The 21,165-nt window shown below is 37.2% G+C and overlaps 1 protein-coding gene across 1 annotated transcript in view; it reads right to left on the bottom strand.

The window, feature by feature from the left end:
* CPS1 (carbamoyl-phosphate synthase 1) overlaps nt 1-21,165 on the bottom strand; it is a 136,436-nt gene that overhangs the window by 78,966 nt on the left and 36,305 nt on the right. Inside the window, exons 8-19 of the mRNA XM_002712455.5 lie at nt 20,150-20,278; nt 19,432-19,538; nt 18,440-18,578; nt 17,691-17,768; nt 15,328-15,426; nt 14,337-14,432; nt 9,212-9,401; nt 8,687-8,844; nt 6,704-6,832; nt 3,868-4,012; nt 2,248-2,458; nt 105-303 (exon numbers count right to left, since the gene is read on the bottom strand). Of these exons, the coding sequence (XP_002712501.1) occupies nt 105-303; nt 2,248-2,458; nt 3,868-4,012; nt 6,704-6,832; nt 8,687-8,844; nt 9,212-9,401; nt 14,337-14,432; nt 15,328-15,426; nt 17,691-17,768; nt 18,440-18,578; nt 19,432-19,538; nt 20,150-20,278 (1,680 nt within the window). The remainder of the gene's footprint in view (nt 1-104; nt 304-2,247; nt 2,459-3,867; nt 4,013-6,703; nt 6,833-8,686; nt 8,845-9,211; nt 9,402-14,336; nt 14,433-15,327; nt 15,427-17,690; nt 17,769-18,439; nt 18,579-19,431; nt 19,539-20,149; nt 20,279-21,165) is intronic.

Below are 21,165 nucleotides of genomic sequence, written 5' to 3' on the forward strand. Positions count from 1 at the left end.
CAAGAACTCCGTTTCCAACCAACCTTAAGACTTCCAGTGGTGCTAAGGATTTGACAAAGTAATTGAGAAGAGGGACAAAACAGAGGAATAAACTAAGAACTCACCTCTCCTACGCTTTTCATAGAGCTACCAATTCGGCTGGATGTTCCATGAAAACGGTCAAGATCCCAGCGAGGAATCTTTGTAACCATGTAATCCAGACTTGGTTCAAAGCAGGCAGATGTCTTCCCTGATACAACATTCTTGATTTCTGGGAGTGGAATTCCTAGGGCAATCTTTGCAGCAATGAATGCCAATGGATAACTATAGGGAGGGAGACAAATTCATTTTTTGGTTATTTTGTTTGAGCAGCAATATTGAAAACGCTCCAAAACATAAATTGGTCCTTCTTAGAAATTCTGGTATCATTCCACTTCAGAATATAAGATACATCAGATTCTCTTATCTCTAAGCAGATTTATAGCCATTTATAAAATAATGTGTGTTATGATAAAGCATAGAGGCATAGAATTCACTCTGTATGCTTTTACATGCATTGCTACAACTCCCAAACTTCACCTCTTTGACACAAAATCAAGTTTCCTTAATAAATAAGGTTTAACTTCAACTTGTATTTAACACCCCCTGAGATGAAAATCTGCAAAATATTCTATTGAAAACATTTAGATATGTCTGCATCTAGGAATACACTGGAGTTAGCTGGTGTTAGCGAGTACTGTAATGAACAAAAAATGTGGGCATCGTGAGTTTGTGTTCTTGTTTTGTCTCCAAATTATTTTTGAACTAACACTCCATGGGCAGGTGTGTGGCACAGCAATTAAGACATGCTTGGGGCCGGCGCTGCGGCTCAATAGGCTAATCCTCCACCTAGCGGCGCCGGCACTCTGGGTTCTTGTCCCGGTCGGGGTGCCGGATTCTGTCTCAGTTGCCCCTCTTCCAGGCCAGCTCTCTAGCTCTCTGCTGTGGCCCGGGGAGTGCAGTGGAGGATGGCCCAAGTGCTTGGGCCCTGCACCCCATGGGAGACCAGGAGAAGCACCTGGCTCCTGCCTTCTGATAGGCGCGGTGCGCCGGCCGCAGCCCGCTGGCCACAGCGGCCATTGGAGGGTGAACCAATGGCAAAAGGAAGACCTTTCTCTCTGTCTCTCTCTCTCACTGTCCACTCTGCCTATCAAAAAAAAAAAAAAAAAAAAAAAAAAAAAAAAAAGGAACCTCAAGCACTTAGGCTCTTGCCACCTATTGGAGAGACCCAATTGAGCTCCAGGCCCTGAGTTTTAGCCTGGCCCAGCATCTCGTTGTGAGCATTTGGGTGAGGGTAGGGGGTAGGGAGTAGTAAACTGACAAATGTAAACTCTCTCTCTCTGCCTTTCAAATAAATATAAATAAATAAAATTTTTAAACTAACACTCTGAGAACATGACTATGTTTGTAACTTTATTTAAGAAAATAATTCATAGAATTATATAATTAATTATGAGTTCTTTAGTACAATATTCCATCCAACAGAAAAAACTGATAGAGATAATAGATAATGCATCCAAAGTCACAGTGTCAGTGAGGAATTAAATAAGGAACCAGGTCTTATGACTCCCATGTAGGGCAACATTCCTTCTCCCACCCCATAGCTAGTAAGAAATCTATATAAGCAAATATTTTGCTCATTTAAACTCCAGATGCTAAGTGCAGTAATAAAAACAAAAAGATTTCAATATATTGTCTCTGTGCTTGCTAACAATTGTTAAATGGATATGGTGTTAGGATGTTTTAATTTGTTCTTTTAATTTACAGAACATATTGTATATTTTATTACATACAACACGGTTAAAGCAAAAATAATGTGTATTAAATACTTGAGTTGAGTGAACTTTATTTTTTATCAACTGCTTGCTATGGAGCTATATACTTGCAGAAACCAACTGAGGACTAAAACTGACGATTAATTTAAACTTTTTAACAGCATCTGCAAAGTGCAATTAAGAAACCGATTTTTCACAGCCTGCTTTGGCCCCCCAGATTTTGAGTAGTTTATGATTAGCCAGCAAGCAAAGTCAGCTAGTAATACCGTTTGTCTCATCCTGGCAGCAAGCTCATTAATAAGTGTGTCCTTAGGGTCCCAAAAATGACTTGGAGCTCGCAGACATAAATGGAGGCTATTGCTTCTAAAGGCAGAACAGTCGTTCATTAGCTGTTACTTTTCCATTTCTATCTTGGATAGATCTGCAAACTCATGGTCAATTATTCTGGTCTTACCCAGTGGCCTTTGAGGCCAGAGCAGAGCTTCGGGACAGTCTGGCATTCACTTCAATGATGCAATATTCCATTGAGGTTGGATGAAGAGCAAATTGTATGTTGCATTCACCCACAATGCCCAAATGGCGAACAACATTGATTGAAGATTGTCTCAACATTTGAAACTCCGCATTTGAAAGTGTCTGGGCAGGGGCCACAACAACTGAATCACCTGTACATTCAAACAGCACTTGTTATTTGCTGGTATATTTAAATAACTAACTTCAGTGACTTAATCTTCTTGAATGAATCATGACACAGAACAAACTAAGGACTTGTAGGGAAAATAGTTATCCTAAGGTAAAATGCTTATTATTCTAACTTATGACTTATGGAAGCCCCTCTAAGCTTTCCCAAACTCATGCTGCCTTCAAGGATTCAATCATCTACTTATTGGAGTGGTATTAATTTCTTCCTTCCATAGAATATTATCTTCACCTTACCCACATTGGTTCATCCATCTTTTTTGCTGCACGTCATTTTTTTACATTCTCTCTTTATTCTTTGCCTCTTTTCATCTTCAATCTCATCACCCGTAGTTTTTATCTCTTTTGACTACAAAGATTCTCAGATCACTACTATCTCAAGAATTCCCGCTCTCAACATGGCCAATCATACAAACCTTCTCTCCCATTCTTTGCATGACAAAACTTCTTGAAACTTTGTCCTCTCTGCTTAGCACTAATTACCATGAAATTCCTTTCAATAAAGATGACAGAACTAACACTGCATTGAAATTAGATGTCTCAAAATCTTGGATATTTAAATGCCAAATTAAGACCTCATTTTTAACCTTGCCATAGCACTTATACCACCAAAAACAAATGCCTTTTATAGAATATGCTCTTATATTGGCTTACTTGGTACTGTACTACTCTAGTTTTCTTCCTCTGTATTCCTCCATTCTTCATCTTCAACACTAATTCTTCCTCTTCCTCCTGCCCTGTAAATTTATGTCTCTCATCAATCAGTGTTCTACCTTAGTCTCTCCTCTTATTATACTTATGTACTTGAACAGTTTGTCTGCCTCCAGCTTTGATTATTTTCTTTATATAAGTGATTTCTAGTGACTTACTCAACTTCATTATTGGTATCTTCTTTTCTTGAATTCCTCTTCCACATTTTCAACTGCCTTCTTGAAAGTTCTGCCCACACCTCAAGCTTAGCATTTCTAAAATAGATATCATCACCTAACTAACTTAGCTTTCTGAGAAACCTATTCCTATTACTTCTGGATATTTTCTAATTCACTTGGTGACTAATACTTCAGTCTGTTTTTTGCCTCTCAACCTCTCTCAGCATGAAATCTTGTAGATTTTACATTCAGAGCATTGCTTATATTTAACTCTTTCCTCAAATAAACTATGTTCTTAATATCTGCCATACTTCATACTTCATAGGGTTTTGTGAAAATCAAATTAACCATGGGAATATTTTTAATATTGTAAAATACTATACATGTGTAAGATGTTGTTACTAAGCTACTGAGCTAAAAATAGAAACAAGCTTCATAAAGACCGCAATGCCATCAAAGACATGATTTTAGGGCATTAATGTAGTTCTTGAAGAATCTTTGCCTACCTGTATGAACGCCCATGGCATCAACGTTTTCCATGTTACAGACAGTGACACAGTTGTCATCAGCATCTCGTACTACTTCATATTCTATTTCTTTCCAACCTGTCACTGACTTCTCCACCAGAATCTGATTGGTCATTGCAAAGGCCTGGAAATCGGTAATGAAAGATATCAAAGAGTAAGAAAAGTCATGAGCTTAAACAAGAATATCTGGGGAAATGGCATGGCCCAAATTGTGGTCAGCCCTGCAGTTTTAAATCCAGTCTCCATCCTCCCAGCACTCCAGAAGGCACAATGTGTCAGAAAATCAGTGAGATCAGGAATAGCATCCCGCAGTGAATATGCTTGATTTACATCATTGAGGCTTGCCATTCAAAGTGCTGATATGACATTAAATCAAACTAATTTAGGAAAAAGAGAAAATAATTGAGCAATCAGGCAGAGGGAAATGAAATTATTTCAGCAGCGAGGCTTCTGTGAAACCAGAAAATGTGATAAGTGAGAATAAATTTGGAAAAATAAGTCTAAAGACTCTGGCTTTCTCAAAAATAGCTGAGGGTGCTTTATACAACGAACACACAATAAAAGTTAGTTGATGTTGATGAGGAGGAGAAAAGAGATGATGATGATTGTAAACAGTTAGCCAAGATGGCATATGAAACTTGGGAATTAGAAGAATCATATGCAACTATTATTATAGTTAATCACTGCCTAAGTGCTTAAATACTCTGAGTCGTATATCATGTATGCCTGATTAGACAGAAATGAATTAGTGCAATTATCATTTCTTATTTACTGCACACCCAGAGTGGATAGAATACTGAACCCAAAATACAAAAGAGGCAACCTCTAACCTTGGGATATATACAGTGAGTGATAATCCAAGACAAATATGTCCTTTTGCCTCATAATACTTTTAATTTGAGACAGTGATAACAGAAGTAGTTTGAATGGTTTCAAATTATTAGCAGTCATTTTAATGATGCAATAATTCAGGGTGAGTTTTTCCATAATGTGTCTCAACACTACTTTTTTAAACTCAGGCATCACTACAGGCTCCAGCACATGGTACAGAAAATGAGACACATTTGTCCCCACAGCTGTCCACAGTGAAGCTCTCAGAGTGGTTAGAAAACTCTGTTAACAATTTAATAATGATTAATATGCATATTGGTTGCTCCTGAAAGAATAAATCCAGGAAACAAAGGGTATGAGTTGAGAGAAGGTGTTGTTTTCTAATGAAGTAGATGGATATTTAGGAAAAAGAGAGATTGAGGTTGTCTTCCCCTTTTTCCTACACTCTATTACTTTCAAATCACAGATTTTATACAAAATGTAATGTAGGGACCTGGATGAGTCAACACACCTCCTACTGGTGCTAATTATAACTTCAAGAGCTTAAGGAAGTAGCCTAGGACAGGATGGGACTAAATCTTCCCAAGGGAAAAGCTAGGTTTCTCAACAACAATAAAGTCATGCAAAGGCCTATTAATTGTTTTAGTAGAATCTAAAAAATGAAAAATTATCTCAATCCCAAATCATCTTCAATGTAAAATGTTTACAAGAAAAATTCAGTATTCACAATGTATTTTCATACAGGGAAGCTGTTTTTAGTAGAGAATAAATATGCCTTGACACTATTAGCAGAAATAATGAGACTGCTAATATCAAAATAACTTGGAACATCTAGAGGAAACAGAATTTTATATCCTTATTAATAAGTTTTTATTTTAAATATGCGATTCCAAAGTCCATAATGGAATAAAAATATTTATATTAGACATGTTTTCCTTCCCTTTGTCATTTTAGCAACTTTAGAAAGATTAAATCTGAGTTGTTGACATGTAATTCAATCGTTATAGTTATTTAAGTTTATTTAATTGTATTTATCTGCTCTCAAAATCCTATGTCAACAATTCAAGAATCTTATTTTGATGCAGTCGTAAAAGAAAGTAACGGGAAAGTAATGCTTGAGCTATTTACTAAGCACTCAACATAACAGCTCTCACTATGATTCTGTCAGATTCATCTCCATGACTGCCATGTAAGTTACACAGGCATCTTGGCTGTGTATGCATTTATTCATGCAAGGCAATTCTGGGGCACCAGTATTGCCAGGAACTGTTCTATTCTGTGAAAATACAGTCAGCACAAAAGGTTCTGAGGCAATGTTTTCTGTACTAATCTCTAAATAATTTTTGAAGTGTATCTGTATTTCCTCAAGATTTTTCCTTTAATACTCAAAAAAAGAAATATTCATCAATATTATAAAGTGATTTTATAGAAAATAAATAACAATCATTTAAATCTCACTTTTTACATGTGTCTGGACATTGACAGAGTTCACTCATCGATTATACTAAGGGGTTTATACAGTCATATTTTAAACACTTACATTTTGAGGACAAACTATGCAAAGTACTTTGTTTGACTTATTGGAATATCATCCATAACTCATTATTTCAAAAACTAATGGAAATGAAGCATGATAATCTGCATTTTTTAACACTAAACATATTTTGGCATTGTAAGTATTTTGGAGTAAACTATGCAAGAGGAAAATGTTGTTGGATTAAGTTCATATCATCAAAGTCAGTAGAGTAAAATAAAGGTGGACCTTTAGGTAGAGCAATTACTTACTGACTTAGAAACATGTAGCTTATTTATGCAGGTTTCCCAGCATAGACAGTTGCACTTCATTTTCCTATCTAAAGTACCACCTACTACACAACACTTTTAGAGAACGTAGGTGATTTAAGAAATACAGAAAAGATCGTTTCCCAATACATAGCAATATCAAGCCAGTTCCTTCTGGTTCAGAGTCAGTGAGACTACATACCTTTGTGCTGAGGTCCATTAATGTCTCCCTATTTGGACAGATGCCTGAGCCCAACCCACCCAGGGCATAGGCAGACCGGATCATCACAGGGTAGCCAATTTTGTCTGCTGCCTTCAGTGCATCCTCAATCTGTCAACAAGAACAAGGACCTCAGATTTTAAAAACTGACCACACTAGCAGAAAAACACAACATGAAGAGTCTGACAATTCAAGTAAATCAATTTATTTGGGGAAAGTAGCTATGGAAATGTTCTATTTTTCCTTCACCTTCTGAAAAATGTGTTTTTATAAAAATGGGAGTTTATATATGTGTGTATGCTGCTTACTTTTATTATTTTCTGGTAAATTTTATATTGTTCTCTAAAAATAAAATTATAGCCAAAGCAGAAATAATCATCATTCATTTGAGAATGGAAAACATTAAGTTACTGAATTTTAAAATATAGTTTATATTTTAGGAATCTATCTGTTAATGAAACAAGGTTTTCATGAAGCTAACTTGGTGCTACTATAAAAAGCCATTAAAAATATTGTATAGAAAGAGATTTTTCATTTTTCAAGCTCAGATCAAGAATAATCCCAGAAGCTTGGAATTTTTTTTTTAACTTACAGAATACAACATATGGTGGCTATATTTTTCTGTCATGGAATATTATTACACTACCAATGGGAATGTAATTACACCTTTCCCATATGTCTGTTTCTCATCCTGGGAATGCAAGGACATAATTAAATCTGGCAATGGAAGAATAAATGTATGGCAGGAGCTTCCCAAAGCATTCTACGGAGCTATCTTGGGATTATTCTTGACTGGCATCTTTGTAACATGGAATGTAGTTGGTAGAGCATTCTTTTCTAAAACACACACAACCCATCCTCAGTTGTCCCAGTAGTATTTGCCTTATCCTCCATGAATTTACCTATAGCAACAATGAGCAAGTTGCATTTAAAACTGCCTCTAGCACCCCTACCTCCCCAGGTATATACCTGAAATCAAAAATAAGGTCAGAGGCAACAACAGATGCACAGCAAGCTAACTTTTTCCTGGTGACTGATGATAGCCTATGGACAGGCATAGAACATGATGGAAAATGAATAATTGGGAAGCAAAACAATCCATCCTCTTAAAAAACCTAAGCCATAGCTTTCTTTCTCATAAATCTTACTGACTTGATGCACTTCATTCTAAAATGCTTATTCAATTTTTTCTTTTAAATTTTAAATTGAATCTTGTTGCACAAGATGTATGACTGATTCTGAGAAGAATGCAAAAACGACTATGGTATTGCAATTTGGCCTGGTTCTTTACTTCAGTCCAGGAGATCCGAGATTCATGGATACTTCAGCCATTGATAAAACAATTCATCTCTCACTTCAACTCTAGAATTATATTTCCCTATTCATAAAATATTAGCACCTATCTCTAACCTTTCAGCATTGACTTCCACAATGTATATACAAAGTTTCTGAGGTACTAACATATTTCTTGAATAAAATGTATGGGAGTATAATAATTTTAACTATTATAAGGCATGGTAAATCAGTTTTCCTACAACCCATGACAAGGAGTCCCCTTATTTTTTCTTTTTTTTTTTTTTTTTTTTTTTTTTTGACAGGCAGAGTGGACAGTGAGAGAGAGAGACAGAGAGAAAGGTCTTCCTTTGCCGTTGGTTCACCCTCCAATGGCCGCCGCGGCCAGCGCGCTGCGGCCGGCGCACCGCGCTGATCCGATGGCAGGAGCCAGGAGCCAGGTGCTTTTCCTGGTCTCCCATGGGGTGCAGGGCCCAAGCACCTGGGCCATCCTCCACTGCACTCCCTGGCCACAGCAGAGGGCTGGCCTGGAAGAGGGGCAGCCGGGACAGAATCCGGCACCCCGACTGGGACTAGAACCCGGTGTGCCGGCGCCGCTAGGCGGAGGATTAGCCTAGTGAGCCGCGGCGCCGGCCATGGAGTCCCCTTATTTTTCCAGAACAGACGCCTTACTGATTCCACAGCAAAACTTGGAGCAATCTTTTCATTGATTTCATTTAGTTTGTCTGAGAACAGCTGCCTGTCTTCTGTAGCCATAATGGATTCAACTGAAGTTCCCAGGACTTTCACGCCATACTCCTTGAGCACACCTCGCTTGAATAGCTCCACTCCTACAGAAAAAACAAATATTTCCATTTTTCAAATCTCAAACGCTTGTGTCATCTTCAAAAGATACCTGAATGCGGCTTTACTTTAATCTTAAAATTAAATCTAAGAATCCTGTACTTACTTAGGGAAAAAATTGAAATAAACATAATTCTGAAGACAATCTAACAAAATATGCTATGATTGCAACTATTGCTTATATTACCACCATCAGCAAATCATTTCCACCTTTTAAAAAAAAATCTATTAGGTGGCTGTTTGCTAAATGCTTCCTCACACATTAAAGGAAATATTATATAAGCACAGAGAACACAATTGTTAGATGAGATCAAACAAAATATATTACACATAAGTACAATTAAAAGAACCCACCACAGTTCAAAGCTGTCTGGCCACCCATGCCTAGAATTAACCCATCTGGCCGCTCTGCCTTGATGACCTCTGTCACAAACTGCGGGGTGATGGGAAGAAAGTAGACGGTATCTGCTTGCTTTAAGCCCACTTCATTGGTCTGGACTGATGCAATGTTAGGGTTCATCAGGACAGTTTTGACATTTTCTTCCTGAAAGTAACAAAAGAATCCAGTATCTGAATATGTTGTCTAAAGTCGGAACGATGACATTCAAATGAAGGGTTATTGGCTAACAAATCTTTTAGGGCATTCTGTGGGCTGCAGAAATCAGTAGTAAGATGACGAATCACCATTCAAAGGAGACAAACATTTGGTCAAAGGAAGGAAGAAACTGCTTGCAAATAAAACTACCAAAAAAGGACCAGCTGCCTCCTGAGGATAGCCATGAATCCCTGGTCATGAGAGATATCAACCAAAGCTGAGACAATTTCTATAAAATTTGTCTAGAGATCCACAAATACACTACAGAACTTGATACCACCCTTAAAGGAACAATCTTCTCATACTCTTAAAATGAGTAAACAGGAAATGGAACGAGAGGCAGCAACAATGTTGCTTCCCCTTCTATTATTCATCTGAGAACATTGAGTGCAGCTTTAACATATAGGTTAATGTGTTTTCTTCTTGCTGGCAGCACTGAGAGCCTTCTGCTATTTTTCATTGTTTTCTAGATTTTTATTTGTGCTATATTTCTTTTTAAAAAATATTTGTATTGAAAACAGTGTTAACGGATAAAAAAGTATACATGTTTACAGCATACCATGTGATATTTCAATACTTAGCAATGCTTTAGCAAAATGCATTAAACAACTGTTAATATATATTTAATAAAACAAAAATGACACATAAGGCAGAAAAAATATTGTATATGCATATCAGTCTATATATATAAAGACATTTATAGCCCTGTCTCATTTCTTACATCTGGAGAGATCTTCTAAATAATTCTTCATGTCAGCTACTAAGGATAATAGTTTTATAAACCAAGATGAGGGTGACACTTAGCAAAAACATTATTATGAAACATGACCAGATGGTTCTTATTATTTCACAGATTAGCATGCCAATTATAAATTCCCTCCAAAAGTCAACAAAATATTCAGATAGAAGTATAGGAATCATCCATGAGAGTCCTAAATATCTTCAGGGGAAGAGCCAAATGAAAAATTAAACATATTTCATATTACTTTAAATTCCAACAGTTCCTTATTGTATGGAATGCACATTTTTATTAATTTATATGATTTTTATACTAAGACCATGAGAAAGATTTTCACATTTCAGATAAAGAAACTGAAGCTCAATAAGATTAAATATCTCACAAAAGGTCATATAGCTGATAAGTTGCAATATTAGGATTTTAGTCAATATCAATCATCTCTTTTCTCAATATCAATCATCTCTCAGTGTTTTAAGAAAACGTTCAGAATACAAGTATTATTATTAACAAAATGTCAGAAACATAGATAAGGAAATGCATTTAGAATATGGGTTAGAAGGTAAATAATTCTATCCAAACTGAGCACATACATAAACAGAAGTTATAAAAGTTTCATTAGTAAATAAAAGTAGTAAAAAACATATTTATTTAAGTATTTTTCTGAAGGTGCTATTCAATGAATATAGCTATTTTTATAAATTAAATGACACAGGCAAATATTTTGTATATTCTTGTGATGAGTGTTCATTTATTTTAAAACTTTCGTCTAATTTTGGTAATAAAGCACACATCATAATTTTTAACTTTTTTAGTTCATGAATGAATCTCTATTAATTTCATAAATCATCATAGTATTACAGTTAACAATTCCTGTTTTTCAATTAAAATGTTTATCTTTATCCCATGGTTATAAAACACATAAAAACACAAAATATGAAAATATTACCTCCTTTAAAAATTTCCAAATACTATAAAAATTATATAATGATTAAATATATTTTAAACACTAAACACACTTAGATTCTAAACCATTGGAAAAAAATAAATCACAAAACAGGGAAGAGGTGACGATGCTGTGGTGTAGCAGGTAAAGCCACTGCTTGAGGGACTGGCATCTCATATGTGCCATATACGAGTCCTGGATGCTCCACTTCCAATCCAGCTCCCTGCTAATGCACCTGAAAAGCAGCAGAGGAAGGCCCAAGTGCTTGGGACCCTGTACCCACATGAGAGACCTAGAGGAAGCTCTTGACTCCTGGCTTGGGCCTGGCCCTGTACTGGCCGTTGCAACCATCTCAGTTGTGAACCAGTGGATGAAACATGTTTCTCTCTCTCTCTCTCTCTCTCTGTGTGTGTGTGGGGGGGGGGGTGTGGGTGTGGGTGTGTGTAACTCTACCTCTCAAATCAATAAATAGAAAAAAATTTAAAGAAATATGTACAGAAACATATGTGCATATACACTTATACCCATGTACTCATAGAGAAGAGTATTTTTAAAATAAGAAGAAATGGACTGTCCTTACTCCAGGGATTGCTTTTGGATCCTTGATCAAATATAAGTTGGCTGTAGATGTTTGGATTGATTTCTGGTGTTTCTATTCTGTTCCATTTGTCTATCCATCTGTTTCTGAATATAACCCTACCATACAACCCAGCCTTCCCACTCCTTGGAATTTATCCAAAGGAAATTAAATTGGCAAACAAAAAAGCTGTCTGCACCTCAGTGTCTATTGCAGCTCAATTCACAATAGCTAAGACCTGGAACCAACCCAAATGCCCATCAGCAGTAGACTGGATAAAGAAATTATGGGACATGTACTCTATAGAATACTATACAGCAGTCAAAAACAATGAAACCCGGTCATTTGCAACAAGATGGAGGAATCTGGAAAACATTATGCTGAATGAATTAAGCCAGTCCCAAAGGGACAAATATCATATGTTCTCCCTGATCGGTGACAACTAACTGAGCACCAAAGGGGAAACCTGTTGAAGTGAAATGGACACTATGAGAAACAGTGACTTGATCGGCCCTTGTCCTGACTGTTGATGTACAACGTAATACTTTACCCATTTTAGTATTTTTTTTTTGTTCTAGTACTATTCGTTGAACTCTATAATTAACACACAATTATTCTTAGGTGTTTAAACTTTAACTGAAAAGTGATCCCTGTTAAATATAAGAGTGGGAATAAGAGAGGGAGGAGATGTACAATTTGGGATATGCTCAATCGGACTTGCCCCAAATGGTGGAGTTAGAAACGTGCCAGGGGATTCCAATACAATCCCATCAAGGTGGCATGTACCAATGCCATCTCACTAGTCCAAGTGATCAATTTCAGTTCACAATTGATCACACTGACAGGTCTAAGAGTCAAAGGGATCACACAAACAAGACTAGTGTCTGCTAATACTAACTGATAAAATCAGAAAGGGAGAGAATGATCCAACATGGGAAGCTGGATACACAGCAGACTCACAGAATGGCAGATGTCCTAAATAGCATTCTGGCCTCAGAATCAGCCCTTAAGGCATTCGGATATGGCTGAAGAGCCCATGAGAGGATTTCAGGCATGGAAAGCCAAGACACTCTGGGGAAAAAAAAGACCTAAATGAAAGATCTCTGTGAGTGAGATCCCAGTGGAAAGAATGGGGCCATCAAAGAAGGAGGTTCCTTTCTCTGAAGGGAGGAGAGAACTTCCACTTTGACTATGACCCTGTCAGAATAAGATCGAAGTCGGCTAACCCAAAAAGCTTCCATAGCCTTGGCAACTCATGGCTAGAGCCTAGGGAGATTACTGATGCCATAAGCAAGAGTGTCAAATTGTTAAGTCAACAACAGGAGTCACTGTGTACTTACTTCTCATGTGGGGTCTGTCCTTAATGTGCTGTCCAATGTGAAGTAATGCTATAACTAGTACTGAAACAGTATTTTTACACTCTGTGTTTCTATGTGGGTGCAAACTGATGAAATCGTTACTTAATATATACTGAATTGATCTTCTGCATATAAAGAGAATTGAAAAAGAATCTTGATGTGAATGGAATGGGAGAGGGAGCAGGAGATGAGAGGGGTGCGAGTGGGAGGGAAATTATGGGGGGAGGAGCCAATGTAATCCATAAACTGTACTTTGGAAATTCATATTTACTAAAGAAAAAAAAAGAAAAAAAATAAGAAGAAATGGGAAAAAGAGTAACGTAATCAGAACAATGTCTATCTATCTTCAATAGACATCTTTCAAGTGAAAATATTTGTAAAATTCTGGAAAAAAAAAAAAAAGAAAACTCTGGCCAGCTGTTTCTCCACTGCGGCAGCTCCCATCTCTTGCTGAGGTCTCTGGTGAACAACTACATTGCAAAGCCTGAGGCAAGGTCATGGAGAACTTCCATTGCCTCTGGATGGCCTGATCAGTACCAAGATGAAGACTACATCAGGAACAAGGACACCAAAGAGAGGCCAAGTTAGCTCTTCAATAGAAATATCTTAAAGATACAGTGGAATTTTTCTAACGGTATACTTTACTACTATGAGAGGGTCTGAGAGATCTCAAGAGGGTTTGAAGAAACAGAGGGTGTCCTTCCCAATTTGAATATCAAATCCTCTTTTCCACTTGAAGAATCAGCCATACTATCCTGTTTTCCAAATCACTAATGAAAGCATTTGGTTCCCTAGTGATAAGTAATAACTTCTAAAGTTGGAACAAAATGCAATGCTGCCCTTGCTCTCCCAACTACAGTTTTCCATTTTGAACATAGAGATGCCTGAAGCACCTTGTAGAGTATTTGAAATACTTTAAAGCACCAAGAATGCCGAAACCCTCTCTTTCACATAAAAGACAAGTATATTTGAAAAGCTCACTGCCTCAAAAGAAATATGCAGTATCTGAAAATGTGGTTTTATATATTTTCAATGTAAGTAGGCAATAAAATAAATAATCGGAGATCAATACAACCTTTTCAGGCATACACAATTGAGAAAGTTAACAATGTTGTTTTTAATCATGCTTTCTGTAATATATAAGAAATAGTTAAAGAAAATAATTACAGTGGCTTTGAAAAGAGGTAGTGTCATAAATCTAAATTATAAAATACTAATTAGACTCACTACAGAGTATATTAATTCTCGCAAAATCATGTTCTCTCACCTTCATGGCTTTCACAGCTTGAGATCCAGAGTAATCAAATTCACCTGCCTGACCAATGGACAGACCTCCTGATCCCAGGATAAGGACCTTGGAAACCTATGAGCAATAGAAAAAGACATTTCTGTTATTTATAATGAGGTTAAAATAAGATATTTTCAAGCATGGAGAAGACAAATTATATTACTTCAGTTTATGCAGAAACTTAAAATATAATGTTTTGAAAACTGTATGCTACATGAGAGGAAAGACAATTTAAACAATTCTAATTTCAAAGCACTCTCCAAAATTCACTACTTTTTTTGTCATTTAATAAAAAATTTTAGAAGATCTTTGTATTTTATTTAAACAGATATAAATATCTAAATATGCGTAAATATACTTGCATCTACAAATCTATGTGTATATATGCATACATATTTGAAATGCATATACACTCTTCTAAATTTTATATAACAGTGGTATAGATATTGTCTAGTTTATGAAGGAAATGGGTAGAAATCTTATCACATTAACATGCCTATTCAAATAATCAAGGATTCAAGTATTATGCTGTATTATTCATTTAGCTTTTAGACACAGAATAAAATTATTCACTTAGTGTTGTAGAACAATAACTCTAGTTGAAACAAAAGGAGTTCTATCATCTATAATGATTTTGTTGTCTGATTGTATCTCAAGATTACAGGCTATGGCTTTTGGGACAATGGAAAACATATCAAAATCTAAACTAAATTAAACACAATCCTTTGCCAAATTATGTTATCATCAAACTCAAAGTAAACTTTAAAAGATATAATTTTAAGTCAAAAAATGAAAATTTTAAGGATCATTACCAGAACCACATAACTAGTTACAAAGCGGTAAATAATCACAGTTACAGCAATCATCTTGCACAGATATTTGTGTGGTTTATGCGATTCTTTTAAAAGCACCATTCCCTGACAGGGAAAGTCTAAAATGCACACCCAATATAAGGCCCACACATACTGACCTCAACTCGGGATGCGACAAGGGCTGGCTTTGGTAGAACTGAGGTAATGGTGGTACCTTTTCCCTTCTTTATCAACGAAAAAAAGGAATCAAAGAGATACTAGAAAAAAATACATATAAGCTGATTAGAAAATTCAAAACTCATAAGCAGCCAGATAAAATGCAGGAGGGCCAGTTAAATCTGAAGTGCAGGTAAGCAACAATTCATCAGTTTAAGTATTCCTGTGCAATATTTGGATTTTTTTCTTTGTCAACAACAAAATATCTATTACTAAATTAATTAGATTACATAATACATCCAACTGATCACTTCAAATGCTATAAGAGGAAAATTTCAACAGAAAATAAATATTTCAGTAATGCCTTATGATAATGTCAGGTTTTAAGTCCCTATTGTATATCATATTCTTCTTCTAAATCAGATTCTAATTAGAAAAAACGTGGAAGACATACCGTATGCATCCTAAAATAAGAAATATTGCCTTCCAAAAATTTCTACCAGCTCTTAAAAAAAGAAGTTATAAACTTTTTTTAAAAGATTTTATTTATTTATTTGAAAGGCAGAGTTAAAGAGAGGCAGAGACACAGAGAGGCAGAGAGGGGGAGAGAGGTCTTCCATCCGCTGGTTCATTCTCCAGAGGCACGCAATGGCCGGAGCCGTGCCAATCCATAGCCAGGAGCCAGGAGCTTCCTCTGGGTCTCCCAGGTGGGTACAGGGGCCCAAGGACTTGGGCCATCTTCTAGTGCTTTCCCAGGCCACAGCAGAGAGCTGGATTGGAAGTAGAGCATCCAGGACCCGAACTGGCACCTACATGGGATGCTGGTACTGAAGGCAGTGGCCCCACCTGCTATGCCATTGCACAGGCCTCAAAAGTTATAAACTTTACCAATGAATTTCCTTCTGTTGTTTTACTAAACATGGCAAATTTCAGCAAAGGGTATTCATTTTGCAACTATTAAGCAGGGTTTTAAAAATGATTGATAGCAGATTTTATTTACATATCTGAGTTGCAATGTTTTTGAGCAGTAGTACCAAAAAAGACCAACAATTCAAATTTTTAATCAAAGAATATGTACTCTGGGGTCAACACTGTAGCACAGTAGGTTAAGCCTCTGCCTGCAGTGCCAGCATCCCATATGGACTCCAGTTCAAGTCCCAGTTGCTCCAATTCCAATCCAGCTCCCTGCTGATGGCCTGGGATAGCAGTGGAAGATGATCTACGTGCTTGGGCCCCTGCACTCATGTGGGAGACCTGGAAGAAAATCCTGGCTCCTGGCTCCTGGCTCCTGGCTCCTGGTTCCTGGTTCCTGGCTCCTGGCTTTGGATTGGCTCAGCCCTGGCCATTTTGGCCATTTGGGGACTGAACCAGCAGATGGAAGATCAGTCTCTCTGTCTCTCCCTCTCTCTGTAACTCTGTCTCTCAAATAAATAAATAAATCTTTTTTAAAAAAAGGAATATATTCTCAGCATGTGTTAGATGATATATGTAAATAAATTTTATACCTGAGTTTCATCACGGGTAGGTCACATTAACTGACTTTGGTTAATGAGAACCTGTTAAATACTAATTTCCTACTAATCTGAAAAGGCAATTCATATATGAAAGAGCAGAGTTTACACATGAAAAAGTCCTGTTCTCCTTTCCCCTAGACATCTTTGCCGAGAAAACAAATCTGCTGACTATAAAGGCTGTCAGCACTGCCACCAGATGCCCTAGTGGGAGATGGAAAGTCACACCAGACTTCCCAGATTTTCCTGGGTGTCCCAGAGAACTCTTGTTTGGAAAAATGTGCTTGAACACTACACCAAGAGCTCACACGCAAAGTAAACATATTTAGATGAAAACCGAAACTCCTCGAAGCATTCCTGACGCGCTTTCCTTCAGCCCATGCCTTGTCTTCCCCTCTCCTTCTTGACCCTCTCTTTTCTCTTGCTGCTATTTATTCCCCTCTTTGTGGCAACACAACCAGTTGCCATAGGGATTTTTGTGAAGTCACAGATGGAGGATTAAATTTTCATTTCAGTTATGAGAACAAGAGAGAGCAAGAGGGAATTCATTTGCATAGTACAACAATTGTAAATTTCAGAACTAAATATATTAGAATGATAATGGGTTGAAATAAAAATAGCATCATAGAATTGCTTCAGGTTTCTTAAGGGCTTTCCCACTTATTTTTAAAAGATCAAAATTTCTCTGCAATATGGATGGAGAAATTTTAATACCAAATGTATGAACAAGCACTCCTCTTAAGAAGGTTCTGTACCAGGATTATCAGGGGAGATAACTTTGATTTCCAGGTTTTCACACAGATACATGTCCCGTTATTTTTTAATATGTGATAGGCGTCATCTTTCTGACATACCTCAGTGTCTGTTGGCCCTGGGCTGACCTCTGGGTGGAACTGCACACCAAAGAATGGTTTACTCTCATGCATTATCCCCTGAAGGAATAAGAAACAGAAAGAAAGTCCTTGTATAACAATCAAGTATGACTATGTGCTATTCTGTAAATAATATCGTTCAAGTAAAAGCTGAATTTGAATATCTGATTACATTCTACATAGTAATTATTACAGGACATGAATGGAGAGCTTAGGAATTGACAGACCTGACTCTTATAAGAATAGAAAATGGGACAACAGAGACTCAACAGGATGTGGTTCTCTTAAGAAAAACTAGAGTTGGTCTGTAACTCTTGAGTCCCTGTAGGGTCTGTTCAGAATAAGCTCAAATCCTCACATTATCTCCATCTCCTAGATTCCTTCTCCAAGGATCTTCTCGGGTCTTCCTCTAGTGCTGAGTCCCAGAAACACATGCAGACTGGTCCCCAACAGATATAGACCAACCTTTCATTAACAAAGAATGTGTAGCACTGTCCTTGATGGAGGACTCAAATAATGGATCTTAGTGAGTCAAGTGATGAGACATCAAGACAGAGAGAAGCGTCTTTTTCATAACATAGAGAAATACAGTACACAACCTTACAGAGTCCTTCCATACTCATGCGCCTCAAAAATTTCCATAGAAAGGAAGGAAAGGTGTCTACATCAGAGCTTGTGAAAAATCCTTCATGTCTCATCACCAACCGAACAGGTTTATTGAGAGCACTTACTTCATTTGTTTGATCATTGACGTTCACAAAGAGTGGCTTCCAGCCAGCAGGAAGGGTGTTGTCCAGAGCATAGCCATGATTCTGAGCAGTAATGAAAGCCTGTCTGTTTGTGATATTCAAAACTGGCTGATTCTGCCCTCTGGAAAGAAAAAGAGATAAAGAACAGGAAAAGGAAAAGTGAAGAGAAGAATGTAAGTGCATTAGCTGTAAAGTAAGGAACAAGAAAAGTCTATTAAAATTCAAAACTTACAACTGCCTAGTGAAAATTACCCTTTGAGAATGTCACAGATTGTTAATCCTGATAATTTTAGCAACAAAAATCAATTCAGGAAGCTTTGTTGTGTGTTAAATATCAGGCTTGTTAAACTCTAAAAATCGGTTTTAGAAAGGGGCTTGCACCAATAACAGAAAGAAGTTCACTAGCTTAGCAGAAACAGACAAACATAAGTGACTTATTTTAAGGAAGCTACAGTAATTCTAAAGCCAGAGGAGAGTTCTTGGGAGGTGATGAAGATGTGGCTGCTCAGACTGAATGATTCTGAATTATACTTCCTGAGGAGGGTGGGCTGTGGAGGAGCACACAATGTTGAATAAATTAACATCATTTGAGGCAAAGAAGTGAAACCAAGGGGATCTGAAGATCTCTCGCTTCTTAAGTCACACTAGCTTCTTAAAGCATTATCAATGCACTGAAATCAAGCTTAAAATCAGAACAATTTCCCTTGGAATACCATTTGATTGAGTATTATAACCTCAATTTATGCCAAGCGAAGGAAGATAAGTTTAAACTATAGCTAAGTTATCGTTAGAGAAGGCTGCCTTTCAGACATGCAGTAAAGTGGTATCAGGTAGTTAGATAACTGTGAACCGTGTAATAGTATGGTTATCTATTTATTCTGAAGAAATGGCATGTAAGCTCTTTCTGCCTTTTGTGTTTAGTCACTAATATTTCAGAGTTGATTTGATGATAAACAAAAGCATAACAGCCTTACCTGTTGGCCATGGGCATTTTATAGGATTTGGCACCAGCAGCCAATCCTGTTATTAAATTGCCAGTACTGATTCCAAATAATGGCTCTTTGCGATCACTCTCCAAAACCTAAATCAGGGAGAATTCTTATTAGCCTGGTAGTACAATTCCCCCAAAATAGGCTGTTGCTGAAGGAATAAAACATGAGTCATTGTTTTATCATAATTAACAAGATAAAAATAATAATAACAATTAAAAATTAGATATAAATAAGGGCTTGATTGAGAAATTTGTACTAATAGAATTCAATGAGATGGGTTTGATGTTAAGACTAAACTAACTCTAACTTAATATTTTCTAGACTCGTGAAGTTCATCTAGGTCCCAGGGTCATGGTGAGGAGTATGCAGTCATTTTACAGCTGTGAGGAATGACACATTTGGAGAATGGATTCCAGCGTTTTTCGCTGGAGGACACAATCACAAAGTTGCATACCCTGAAAAAAAAGTTCTGTTCCCTCCAGTATTCACTCCTCATTGGTTTCCCTAGAGAATAGCTAGGCTTGCACATGGGATACAGGGGTCCTAACTGCTGTGCCGAGTGACATCACTTCAGAGTTCATAATTACAAATACCCCAAATACCCAGGTAAATGAAGTGTATCGCTGCCCTTCAGAGCACGCAGCAGACATTCTCTCTCTACTTCATACATAGGCCCACTCTCCCCTCAGGTTCAACATACCTTTTTGACATTCTGAATCAGTGGCTGTGCAAGAGCTGGGTTTCCAGGTCCTCCAGCAATCAAAAGCCCATCATACTCCATCTTGGTAAAATCATGATTCCAGGGAACTAAATGCACTTCAGCTCCTCGCTGTAACAGAAACACAGCATAAGGAATTTAGTATCATTTTGCTCTGTCAAAGTGAACTTTTCTGGACTTTCTCTGGACTAACCACTCTTTAAAAGAAAGGAAAAAGCAAAAACCAACAATAATTCCAATAATGAATATTAAGGGAAACAATTCTGTTGGTGGCTGATTGTATTTTATGTCCTCTAAACAGAGCCAATCATCAACACAAAGTGGAGGGGAGAAAGTACCATTGAATGTGGGACCCTGAAAAAGCAGATAATGGAATATCCTGCACTTCAGTAGAGGTTTTAGTGTCCAAAGGCTTCAGGACTAGACTTGCAGGAGTGTAGTCCACTTGCTCTGAGTCAGAGCTGGGGAAAAAGAGATAAACATACATCTGCAAAATTTAAGTTGGTCCACCTCTCACCTTCTCAAGTTTCACCTAATTTCTTTTCAGACATATTTATTTATCTATTTGAAAGGTAGTCACAGACAGCAAGGAAGAGATGGAGAGAGAGAGAGCTCTTCCATCCATGAGTTCACTCCCCAAATGGCCCCAACAGCAATGCTGGGCAAAGCACAGAAGCCAGGAGCCAGGAATTCCATTAGAATTTCTCACAGAGGTGGCAAAAGCCCAAGTACTTGGTCTGTCTTAGACTGCTTTTCCAGGTCCATAAACAGCGAGCTGGATAGAAAGCAGAGTACTGGAAACCATGGCACTCCAATATAGTACGCCAACATTGCAAGTGGCAGCTTAACTTGCTTTACCACAACACTTGGCCCAGAGTGAACCAATTGCAATCAACCTTGTTTTCTCATATTATCTATTATATTTGTATTCTGAGGAAAAAAATAGACTTTTCCATATAAAAGGTTCTTAGAATCTGTGAAGGTTTCCCTGGAAACAA

The sequence above is a fragment of the Oryctolagus cuniculus genome, chromosome 3 (genome assembly GCF_964237555.1).
Source record: "Oryctolagus cuniculus chromosome 3, mOryCun1.1, whole genome shotgun sequence".
NCBI lineage: Eukaryota > Metazoa > Chordata > Mammalia > Lagomorpha > Leporidae > Oryctolagus > Oryctolagus cuniculus.